This window comes from Natrix helvetica (genome assembly GCF_964273705.1).
Source record: "Natrix helvetica genome assembly, chromosome: Z".
NCBI lineage: Eukaryota > Metazoa > Chordata > Lepidosauria > Squamata > Natricidae > Natrix > Natrix helvetica.
The window spans coordinates 76,787,042-76,799,957 of record NC_138554.1 but is presented as its reverse complement, the minus strand read 5'-3'; the positions used below and the strand labels follow the sequence as shown (position 1 = coordinate 76,799,957).

Below are 12,916 nucleotides of genomic sequence, written 5' to 3'. Positions count from 1 at the left end.
AATACTATTAAATATGACTTTTTTGTTAAAATACTGTAAAAATTAAAATATCTACTTTATCTTAACCTTGTTTAAGCCAATATGGCTTTAAAATGTTTAGCAGTGAGCTTTATCAAAGTGTAGTGATTTACACAAATTTGTATTGCTGAACCTCAAAAGATTTGATATTTATTGATTAATCAAATCATTTGCTTTATCACACCCATTTTTCTCTAATTTTTATAACAATTCCACAAATCCTGAAAGTATGAATTTTATTGTGCAGAAATAAAGATATTTTTTCAAATAATCATTATTTCCATTGGAATTAATAAATAGGGAGATAATAAACAGTGAAATATAATTCAACAGCATGGAGCAATATAATGAGAAATACAGTACTTTCTAAATGAAGTGGCAATAGTGTGGAAAGCAGCATTGGATTATTGTTTTCCTAGTGGATCATGCAAATTTGTCCAATGGGTTCTTTTAAAGGAAAACAATGATAATATATTACAAAATCTTTTGCAGGATTGAGTTGGCCACATCCAGAGAGTCATCTTTTACCAAAACAATATCATAGGATTCCATATATTTTTCCAGCAGTTCTTCAACCTAGATTTTAAAATGTGAAGGAAAAAATAGTATGAAAAACCTAACTGATATTCTTTATATATTTCTTTTCCTCAGTATAATTTTTTTCTATTTCTCTTTTCCTTTTATCTTTTCTATACCTTCTGCTCCTACTTTGTATTCTTTCTTTTAGTTTGTATTTATCTTCAATAAAATTACTATAAAATGAAATAGATAGAAAGGAGCAAGCACAAATGTAAAACATTTGATGAAGAAAATTTTATTCTATTCATATATAAATTAGATTGAGTTGGGCAATCACATCATTTTGTTGTTTGTCAAGTAACGATATAAATATACTTCTATTAGTTTAGAACATGATTAAAATCTAAAGCCACAAATTAAAGAGCACTGAAATTATTTGTACTTTTTCTTTTTCTTTCTTTTTAAATGAAATGTAGAGTTTCAGTCCAAATTTAGAAATAATTTTATTTTGTTTAATTTAAAGGAAGGGAGTTGAATTTAAAGATATTTCCGTATTTTCACTTGTGCATTATATTTGAACAAAATAGCCGTGGTTTAGGGAGGAAATACAGATATTTTTTAAACTAAAGCTTTTTAAAATGTCGGGTTTTTTCTTCACATTTTAAAAGTTGTGAAAAGATCTTTTATTTTCATATATATAATTCAATTCCCTTTCCTTAAATTAGACAAAAAATAGAGCTTGATTTCTTTTTTTTTCCTTCTTACAAGATTTTTAAATAGGCTTTTGTCACTCTCTTGTTTTATTGTTGACATATGCCTTTTAACGATTAAAATACTGGGTGGTTTCTTTAATACTCTTACATCTTTTTTCATATTGTTCCTGTAGTCTGTCATACTATAATTGTAATAATAATGTAACAGTTTATAATGATAAATTGAGCTTATGTCTTCTCCTTTAACTATAAACTTTAGTTCTGTCTAGTGTTCAATTTTTAAAATCTTACTTTAAAAAAATCAAAAGTATTTTCCCACATGAAATATTCTTTATAATTAATTCCAAAATCTTATTTCAAATTTATCTATATCTTACTTTGTAATTTTTAAAATCAAAGTTTTATTCATCCTTTTGTTGTTTATTCCATTTTTAAAAGTTGTTAAAATTTATCGTGATTTTTTCCCCATTAAGGATTAAAGGGAAATTCACCCAGTATTGCCAAACGTGTTGATTCAAAAATTTCTAATCACTAAAAAGGACTTAAGTAATTTCCAAAAGTGATTAGAACAATATGAACTTAGTGAATATGTGAGCCTTTCAAAGATGCAAATTGCAGTTTGGGCACAATGGCTATTCCCTCATTTCCCCAAGCTCTAGACCCACTGGAGGGCCATTTTTTGGCAAGCTCCTCAAGAAGAATAGCTGTCTGGAGTATTTGTGAATGATATTCCAGAATATCAGTTATTTCCAGATTCAAAGAGCCAGCCTTAGGAAGAAGGCTTGTCATGGCCTGCAGCTGCCTGTAGGGTCAAGTTGGATGCACCTCATCAACATTGGAAGATAGTGGTCAACTGAGTATGGCAGGCTCCGTGGAGCATAGGCAGGTGGGGCAACAGAGGGCTTTATTCTATGGTACTGGGATGGTTAGTGACGGTGGGGCATATCTTAGCAGCAGTGATAGTGCTGTGACTGAAGTAGAGGCCTGCAGCTAATGGCAACTGGCTGAGATTGCTGAACACCCGGGCCTCTATTTCAGCCCTAGGCCTGGCACTGTTGCTGAGGAGTGCTGCAGTGCAGGGCAGCCAAAAGGACATAGGTGAGAGGAAGATAGAAGTGTGGAACAATTAAAGCACTCCTGTAGTCATAAATGTGGGTGGATTTCCAAACATTCAAATTTTGACCATGTGATTGTGCAACAACTAACTAGGAACCAATCATATCCATTTTTTTCAGCACCATTACAATTTCAAGTAGTTGCTAAATGATCATATGTCAAGGATTACCTTTATTTAAAATCCAGCTAAACTGCTAAATGTCTCCTACATAAGTATTACCTGCTGCTGGCAAAATAAGTATTTGGAAGTTGTCTGAATACTCTTTGAAGATGACATTATTTTAATAATTTATCTAATTTGAAAATGGACCCATCCTACTAAGCTGCAATTGGATTTAGTGTATTTTAGCTCTATCTTTGTATTTTTTTCACAAAACATTCATGACAATCAACGTGACAACTTTTTACTTTGGTTTTATTGATCTGGAACTTTGAATAGTTAATTATTTTTTAAAAATGATTCTATTTTAGCAGATAGCACATGAATAATATCAGCAAGTAACTCAACATCACCATTCTGCAATGAATTGAAACAAGCCATTGTCACATACTGTATCTTCTATCTGCCAACTCTTAATTGCAAATGTATTGAAAAGGTTATGCTGAACTAGACTTAGAAGTAGGTAACTAATTGAAAAATAATTCCTATAAATATACAAAACGGAGAATATGAATATTATAATAGTTTTTATGCTTATCAATCACCTACTTACTTTATCATTGAGATACCCAACCTTAAGAATATGTTCAACATTTGTCACTCCATCTGCCATTGTTAAGTCTCCTTGAGAATCTCCAAGTAATATGATATTGCTGTTGTCTTTTAATTGTTTAAAGTATTCTGTATTTTTCAAGGCTCCATCATGTTTGTTGTAAACATGAATTAATTCTCCTTTAAATCCTTTCAATATGCCCTATTGAAGATGAGAGAAGTTATTCCTAAGTAACCATGCAAAGAAATTAATCATATATAATTTTAGAATGCTTCCAAGACAATTTTCTCTTTCCACCAACTCTTAAACATATGTTCATTACATGCATATAATACTGAGAATAAAATATTTCTATTTAAGCCTAAATAATGGCTATTTTATTTATTTCTATTTATTTCACATGCATATAATACTGAGAAAGGGCGTTGGTACTTACCTGATAAGCCTCTTTTAATAGGGTGGAGATAGCATCCATGTATGGGTTAACACTGTCCATTCTCTGATTGGACTGAGTCTGATTAATAATTAATTAACAACCTTTGTAACCTGTCCTGGTTAGTGACTCCACCCAGCTTTTGGTGAATAAAAGACATACAGACTCAGCGTGTTATCCAAGAACTCAACTTTAGTAATTAGCAATTTGAAGACGTCCGCACCTATTATAATGTCAATCCAGAATATCAAATATACACATAATGACAGGGAAACCTCCCTGTTTGGCAATGGGGACCAGTCTCCCTACAGGGTGGGGCTGGATGCTGTCTCCACCCTATTAGAAGAGGTGTATTAGGTAAGTACCAGCGCCCTTTCTCAATAGAGGTGGAGATAGCATCCATGCATGAGACATACTCAAGCGTGACCGTCCCGTCGAGAGAGAGGAGACTGGTTCATATTACCAGTCAGAATGTACTGATTGTAGAACTCTATGGACAAAAGCTGCGTCTGCTGAGGCAAATTTGTCTAGTTTATAATTGTTTATAAAGGGCGAGTGGGATGCCCTTGCAGCTGCCCTGCAGATTTCTCCCAGGGAAGCCTGGGCATTCCACACAGCAGTGGTGGCAGAGCTCCTGGTTGAGTGGGCAGTGACACCCTGAGGGACCAACTCCTGATTAGAGGAATAAGCAGTGGCCTATGGTAGCGACTGATACCTTCTGTCCCAAGGAGGTGGGCTGGAAAGAAACAAAAAGGCTCTCGGATTTCCAGAATTCCGATGTCCTGTGAATATAGATTTTAAGGGCACGCCGGACATTGAGCTTATGCCACTATTTTTCTAGCGGCCTGGTCGGGGACGGACGAAAGTCTGGCAATACAACCTGGTTTTTTTTTTAAAAAATTTTATTTTTCTTTAAAAAAGACAAAACAACACATACAGAACAAGAGCAAGGAGAAAAAAAACACAATTTCATCAAGCATGTCGTCTGGTTACAAGTTTTTGTGCAACGGTTTTTACAATTAAGAATAAAATCACTGATTATCCATTAAACATAGTTAAATATTTCATTGAGCATTGTGTGTTCAAGTTACCATTAATATTCTTTCATTTGTGACAATTATTTCCTTACATCCATAATTATCTACTAGGTAACAATAAGTCTTTATAAAATTATATCACCAATCTCTAAGAAATAAGAATAAAGATTAAGTCAAAAAATTCCCATTAATTCATATTACACATTTCTACTTTCCGTTAACCATAGAGTTTCCAGTCATCCACAACTCCAAATATAATTTTCCATTATTTATTGTCAATCCATGTGGTCATTAAGTATTTCAATCTATATTTATATCCATTATTCATTACATCATCGTTATTTCATTTTATATTATAAAATAGTCACCAGCTACAATCATACCTAACAATTTAAATCATCTCACTCTTATACATTAAGTACATTATTATTCTTATATCGCATAAGTAAGTAGTCTGTTTCATAGTAAAAACTTAACATATATAAAAAGAGAGAAAAGAAAAAAAGATTTTTTCAAGCAATACAACCTGTTGAGCCCAGTGGAACTACGTGCTAACTTTGGGCCGAAAGGAGGGATTCAACCTGAGTACCACTCTGTCCCCATGGAAGGTACATAAGTCCTCTCTAACCGACAGGGCCTGAATTTCTGATATCCTGCTGGCAGAGGTGATTGCTACCAGGAAGGAAACTTTCAGGGTGAGAAGCTGTAGATAAATAGTCTGGAGCAGTTCAAAAAGTAGCTTGGTGACTGCTGTGAGAACCTTTGACAAATCCTATGTGGGATATCTGCGCACTGTAAGCGGTTTGAGGTTGGTAGCCTGCTTCAAAAACCTCCAGACAGCGGGTTGATGTGATAGTAATTGACCCCCTCCCCAAGACAATATAGTAGCCAGGGTCGCTACCTGCCTCCTAATTGTATTGGGTGATAACCCCTTGTCCAAACCGTCTTGGAGAAACTCCAGGACCTAGGAAACAGATGGAAGATGTAGGTGTTATGTCCTTAGTAGAGCACCAGGCACAGAAAATCTGCCAGGTTGCATTATAAATACGGTCTGTGGAAGGTCGTCTGGATGCCTGTATAGTGTCGATGACCCTGGAGGAAAATTTGTCTAGTCTTAGATTGTCCTGCTCAATTACCAGGCAGTCAACTGGAGCCACTGAGGGTCCGGATGCTCCAGCAACCCGACTGAGGGACACCTTGTCCAGTGGGATCGTCCAGGGTCTCTCCACAGATATTGCTTGGAGGTCTGCAAACCATGACTGAAGTGGCCAATGCGGGGCAATGAGGATGACCTCTGCATTGGCGGAGATGACCTTGCACACGACTCTGGTTATTAGCAGAAGTGATGGAAAAGCGTACAGGAGCCCCCAAGGCCAGGGACAATGAAGGACATGTTTCCTCTGCACCTGCTGTGTGGAACCTCGTAAGGTACCTGGGTAGTTGTGAATTGGCTGGGGAGGCAAACAGGTCCATGACCGGAACCCCAAAATGGTGCGTGATCTCCTGGAAGAGAGAAGAGTGGAGTCTCCATTCTGCCTGGTCAAGTGTGGACCGACTGAGCCAATCAGCTCGAATGTTCTCAACCCCAGAAATGTGTTCAGCTGAAATGGAAAGGAGGTTATCCTCCACCCAGTGACCCAGTTCACGTGCCTCCCTCATCAGCTGCTTTGACCTGGTGCCCCCCTGCCTGTTCACATGTCCTTTAGCTGTCATATTATCGGTCAAAATTAAGACATCCTGCCCCCTGATGAAGTGGGCAAAGTGTTGGAGGGCGAGGCGTATGGCTCTGAGCTCCAGCAGGTTAATGTTCTGTGTAGCCTCCTCTGTGGTCCACTGGCTCTGCGCTATATGTGTGTCCAGGTGGGATCCCCAGTCATGGAGACTCACGCTGTGGTGATCGTGAGTCTATCTTCCACCCTAAAGTGACTCCCCTTAGTAACTGCAGGGGACCTCCACCAATGCAAGGACTGAATAACCTCCCTCTGTAAGGTGACTTTAGCCAGGGAAGAGCTGGTCCACTTCTTTTGGAAGGACAGGAGGAACCACTATAGATCCTTGGTGTGTAGCCTACCCCAGGTAGGTACAATAGAAATGGCCAATATCATCTTCCCCAGCAGCTTAGATAGAGTAGCCTCTCTATCTGGGCTACCAGGTGGCATAGACTGTCCCGCTTCTCCTCGCCCTTGTGTCAATCCAAGCCCCCAGGTGCATGATCCGAGTGGTGGGAGTAAAGTGACTCTTGTCTCTATTAATGGAAAATCCATGCGACTGGAACACCTGTATAGTGGTATCTAGATCGAGCCTGGCCCTATCCAAAAAGCGTTATTGCAACAAAATGTCATCGAGATAACACATTACCCAGATGGGTATGGTCATCAGATGTGCTGTCAGGGCGGTTAAAATTTTTGTAAAAGCTCGGGGGCGGGCGAAGAAAGACCAAAGGACAAGGCCCTGTACTGATAATGACAGTTGTCATAACAAAAGCGCAGAAATTGACATCTTGGAGGATAGGTACATGCCTCTGTTAGGTCAATAGATGTAAGATAATCCCCTTGTCTCACCCCTTCCAATATTGATTGTAATGAGTGCATTTTAAATCTTCAGTACTTCAAGTATTTGTTGAGCCACTTTAAATCCAAAATAGTCCTCCAATCTCCCAAGGACTTGTGGATAACAAACAAAATCGAATAGAACCCCTGATGACGTTGGTCCTCCGGCACCTTCTGGATGGCTTCGATGTCCAAAAGGTGCCGAATGACCAAGTTCATCAAGCGTTGCCTCTGCCTATTGCTTGAAACTGGGGAGCGAATGAAAAAACTCAGGGGAGAGGAGAGGAACTCAAGGGCTAAACCTGCCCTAACTGTGGATCTGACCCAACAGTCAGAAGTAGTGGAATCCCACTGATCTGCAAAATGCAGTAACCTCCCACCAATGGGGAACCGATCCTGGGGCTGATTATAGTTTAAGGTAGTACCGGTTCTCCCCATCTCGAAAGGCCGCTTGGTTTGATTGCCCCTTTGCTGCCGTAGGGCTGCTGCCATTGGCCAAAACCCCCTTCCGACCTGAAACAGGGGGAAGTATAATCCAGATTCCAAAAGGAACCCCCGTATTTCTGCTGTCTAAAGGGTTGTCTCCTGGGGTAGGGGCCCAGGCGGTAAGATCCCTTCTTATAAGTTGTGGGTAAAATCTTACGCTTATCTTTTCCCTCTATTAATAACGGAGTGAGGGAATCCCCGAAGAGAGTCCCCCCCTTTGTACGGCTCGGATGTCAGACGCCATTTGTGCCTCAAGTCAGTTTGCCACTGGCATAACCACAGGAGCCTGCGGGATGCCATGGAGGAGGCCATGGCTTGTGAGACAAAATTGAACCTCAGCTACAATCTTATTAAGGTCTTGGTAAGCTCTGGAATCACCAGCCGGGATCCTTTCCTGTAGTTGCTGTAGCCAAAAAAGGCTAGAATGAAAGAAAAAGGACGCTGCTGTAGAGGCCCGGATCACCTAGGCCGCCTCTTGGTGACCACGCTGGAGGGTCTGGTCCGCCTTCTTGTCCTCTAGCTTGAGGACCTCTTTCTGGGAGCCTGGCAGCGTAGTATTGGACTAGAGGGCCAATATTGGTGCATCCACTGTTGGCCAAAACAGTAACTTGTCAGCCCGTCCACAAAGTTGTAGAAACATCTATCGGCGCTGGAGGGAGCTGTGCCAGATGTAGGTGTAGCCATTGCCTCTGGACCACAAACAGCTGGGAGGTCTGCCTCGAATTTGTGTTCTGGAAACCAGGCACTGGCCGATGTGGTTGGTCCAGGGATCGAGGAAACCTCAAAGTGTCCTCCCATTTTGGAGAGGTGGCCTTAGAATTACTCAACAATGGCTTGAACAGGGCCAGTGGAAAAAGCCCTACAGTGATAGGCTTGTCAAGGGCCGCACCCTCCTCTTCCGATAGATCAGCCCCCTGATCTCCCCTTCCTCAGAGATAGGGGACTACGATGAGAACAAACAGGAGATTGGTCCTCCCCTAGTCCCGAACCTTTCTCTCTTTGGGTGGGTGCAGGAGGGACCGGTATAGGGATTGTTTGGGCGAGTTCCTGCATTCCAGTCGCAATCCTGTTTGATGGTCTCTGTTATGATATACTGGAAATTAGGAGGCATGGTAGGCATTGGACCTCGGGGCAGAGGCCTGCTGTGGTGGGCATGAAGGTAGCTTCTACACACCTGCCAGGTGGATGTGGCGCTAGGGGGCTGTAAGCGTCTAGAGCTTGTCCCCACAACCCGGTCATATTAATAGGCAGCATTGGGCTAAATGGCAAGCCTCCAACTGCAATGGGGACCTGTGACTGCCTGGCAAGTGGTGAGGGAGGGTAGTCTTGGCCTTGAGGGTGGCCTCTTTGTCAGAAGGCTTAATGGTCTTCTTGGATTTGGAGCTCTTGCTGGCAGTCTTAGAGCTCTTATTTTGGGATCTGGGCCCACTACCTCCCTGAGAAGTGGAAGGTAAGGTAGGAGAATTGGGGGCCCTCGCTATGGAGAGCAAACCAGGGCCTGCCTCTTGGATCTCCATATTCTGCCCATGGAGAGGGTCCACCACGCTGCTGTCCACCATCTTGATGTTACTGGAGACCGGAGCAATCAAAATGGCGGCCGTACCTATCTTCGCACTCAAAGCAGCTCGAGGCTAGATGGTAGTACCTCAGCGAGCCTCTCTTAAAGAGCCCCTAGGTCCCTAAGGGCTAAATCGCTGGGCTCTGCTGTCACAAATCCACTTTCTCTCCTTCAAGTAACTACTTACAGCCAGCCTCAGAGCATGGTCTGTCTTATTTGATATCAACCAAAGTCCAAAGTCTAGGAGATAACTGGATAACACGACTGTCCCAGAGTGGACTGAGTCGAAAGCTTGGTGGAGTCACTCACAAGGGTGGGTTATAAAGGTTAATTAATTATTAATCAGACTCAGTCCAATCAGAGAACGGACAGTGTTAACCCATGAATGGATGCTATCTCCATCTCTATTGAGAATAAAATATTTCTATTTAAGCCTAAATAATGGCTAATTTATTTAGTTGTATTTATTTCACATTCCCAAAAATTCTGTATAACTTATGATCCGAAATATCACTGAATAACCCCCCTCTCAAAGTAATATATTTAGACATGCATGCATGTATGTATGTATGTGTATATATATATGTATTTGTGTTACAACCCCTGGTATGCCTAAATATTTATTTATTTATTTATCAGTACAAATACAACATTATATATGTATGTATGTATGTATGTATGTATGTATGTATGTATGTATGTATGTATATGTATTTGTGTCTAATCCCAGTAAGGGTATGGCTAGCTGATGAGACCTAATTAGCTCGAAATAGATCTATACTAGTCTCCCTTTATTTATTTATCAGTACAAATACAACACACATATATATAAAATATATACAAAATTATAAAATGTATTTAAAAACGGGCCGTTTTTCGCAAAAACAGAGGCTTTTTTTTGCCTTCCCTCAGCCCCCAACAGCACTCTGCAGGCTTCAGAAAAACAAGGACAATTTTGCCTTGCCCCAGCCCTGCTGAAGCTTGCAGAGTGCCACTGGGAGCTGAGGCAAGGGAAAGAAGCCTCTGTTTTTGCAAAAAACTGCTGTTTTTCTCAAAAATGGGATGCGGTGGCTGGGCTTCAGGAGGCCAAAAATAGCTATATTTGGTGTATAAGATGCACCAACATTTCCATGCTCTTTTAGGGGGGGAAAGGTGCATCTTATACTCTGAAAAATATGGTATATATAGGATCTTCAATGAATTGATTACAGTATTCAACCTGATTGGACAGGCAGATTATTGAGATAACCTAGGAGAAGGGATCCAAAGGATGTTAGGGAAACACCAGGTAAAACACACACTAAACATGCCTGAAATTTAGTGTTACAAATAGATAGCTTCCCCCTCCCCTGCAACTCCCTGGGATGTAAGAAGGAGGTGTACTAGATGACCAGGCTGAACACAAGGGCGAGGTCAAAGACATCATCAGTTTGGAGTCACTATGCTTCCAGAGAACTAAGTCCAATCCCTCTTGAATTCCATTGCTTCTTATCTAGGATCACTTTTCCTTGACTGTTAATAAATCAGATTCTTGTGTATAGGTTGCATGTAATATACTTGAAATCCTTTGAACTAAACTCTTCCTGGTTACTTGTGCCTGACAGAAGGGAAGGAAAGCAAGCACACTTGCAAAATTTTATTTTATAGTTCTGGTGGTCATAAGGAGTCTGTTCCTTGATCTGGTCTATGCTGAAGAGCTGACATATATCCATTAATGTGAAGGCCCCCAGATTTTGTATCAGTTGTAGCTTCCAAGACAATCACATGTAGAACACTTTGCAGTAATCCAAGTGGGAGTAAGAAAAAGGCATGGATACATGAGAGTCAGTTTGGTGTGGTGGTTAAGGGACCAGGCTAAAAAGTGGGAGATCATGAGTTTAAGTCCCACCTTAATCATGAAAGCCAGCTAGATATCCTTGCAACAGTAACTCTCCCTCAGCCCAACCCATGTCAAAAGGAAAAATAGGAGGTGGAAGATTTGAAACACTGAAACCTAAGCTGAGGGCGCCATCTACTGGTGAAGGAAAAATATACCATACACCTACAAGCCTAGGAAAATTTCTAAATTTCTAATAAGAGAAATAAACACATTCATCTGGAGAACTTACTGTTCTATAACTATCTACTTTATGATTACTGAAGACTATTATGAGAATAAGGAAAACTCTTAAATAAAGTAAGGGGGGCAGTGGATTACCCCTCTAGGAAGTAGCGGTGGAGAAATGAATGCTAATATAAATAAAAAACTCAGCAAATAGTTTTGGGAGGATGTTCTGAAGAAATAGAGAACGGTTGATAGAGTTGACTGCCAGTAAAAAACTTAAATTTGAAACCGATATTTGAAGAACTGATATTTGAAAAACTGATCTCTGATCAATGACTGAAAAACTGATCTCCAAGATCTCCCCCCTCCCCGCTTCCTAACTACTCTTTTAAGAAACAACAGTGCCAGCTAGTGACAACAGAGAAAGAGAAAATTTAACCTTGAACACTTGTTTTGACTGATCATAAGAACTACCGTGTTTCCCCGAAAATACGACATGTCCTGCTAATAAGCCCAGGCCTGGTTTTTGCCTGGTTTTTGAGGTGGGTGTAAATATACGCCCTCCCCCGAAAATAAGCCCTAGTGAAAGGGTGCCATGGCAAGTACAGGAGAAAGCCCTTCCCTTCCCTAGTCACCTCACCGCTTCTCGGCTCCTTAATCGGATCAGTTGAGCCGATCCGGCTGCCATTCAAAAAACAGCTGATTTGCGGGTGCTGCTCAGGCCGTGGCCTCCGGCAAGTGCGGCTGCCTTTGCCATCGATTACGGCCACAAAAGCAGCAGGAGGCCAATAATGCACCCCACACTCCTCGCCCCGGCCTTCCGAAGGGTACTGTAGCAGCAGCTATCCACAATTTTTAAATCATTATTTCGTCCCGACCCACGTGGCCCAGTGAGCCACGTGGATCAGGACAAAATAAGGGTAAAAAAATTATGGATAGCTGCTGCTACAGTTCCTTTCGGAAGGCCGGCTTGAGTCTCATGCTGCAAAAGTGGCTGCGCCCGAGACTGCTTTTGGGAGAGGAGGCAAAGGGGAAGCAATCAGCTTCATCTCGCCCTTGCCCTCAGCCCCCCCTTCGGCTGAGCTCAAGCAGAGAAGTGGCCCGCAGGGTTTCAGGAGCAAAGTTGAGGCTGACAGGAGTCAGGGCAGGGGGGAAAGTCCAGTGCGGCCCCAGCGCTCTTCTTTCCTTGGAAATGGAATCTTGGGAGTGGGAAACAGCATTCCCAGGAAGGGTGGGTATGTCGGTATGTGTATAAAAAACACAAAGCGAGGGAGCCAATAGCCGCGGATTAAGGAGCTTTGTGAAATGTTACATCTACACTCAAAGTTTGGCAAGGAAGGGAGAAGAGATACTTCCCTCCCTTGGCAGTGTTTTGCTTGAAAATATATGAGAATCGGCCAAAGAGAAGGAAGAATGAGACCTGCGAGGAGATGCTGCCGACACTGCTGCCTGCAGAGGCACAGACAGAGCGAAGTTCATTGTAGACTTCTCCGGCCAGCCCACAAGACTATCTGAAGGGGGAGGGGGAGGAGATTTCCTGCACATTGGCAGCAGCATCTTCTCATAACGCTTCTTCTGACATCCCCAATTGTATGGATTTCCATGCCTTCCTTTACGGGATGTTGCTTCGCACCTGGGACATTGGGAGAAGCCCTGTGAGGAGACGCCACTGCCAATGTGCAGGAAATCTCCCCCCCCCTTGCAGATCATCCTTTCAAAACGTAGTTTCA

At 41.5% G+C, this 12,916-nt stretch overlaps 1 protein-coding gene across 5 annotated transcripts in view; it reads right to left on the bottom strand.

Annotated features, from left to right (window-relative positions):
• Window positions 1-237: 237 nt before the first annotated feature.
• NT5C3A (5'-nucleotidase, cytosolic IIIA) overlaps window positions 238-12,916 on the bottom strand; it is a 103,802-nt gene continuing 91,123 nt past the window's right edge. For all 5 annotated transcript variants that reach the window (XM_081971268.1, XM_081971270.1, XM_081971267.1 and 2 more), the window contains 2 exons: window positions 3,080-3,280; window positions 238-594 (listed from right to left, as the gene is read on the bottom strand). In XM_081971268.1, coding sequence (XP_081827394.1) covers window positions 493-594; window positions 3,080-3,280 — 303 coding nt within the window. In that variant the 3' untranslated portion in view covers window positions 238-492. The remainder of the gene's footprint in view (window positions 595-3,079; window positions 3,281-12,916) is intronic.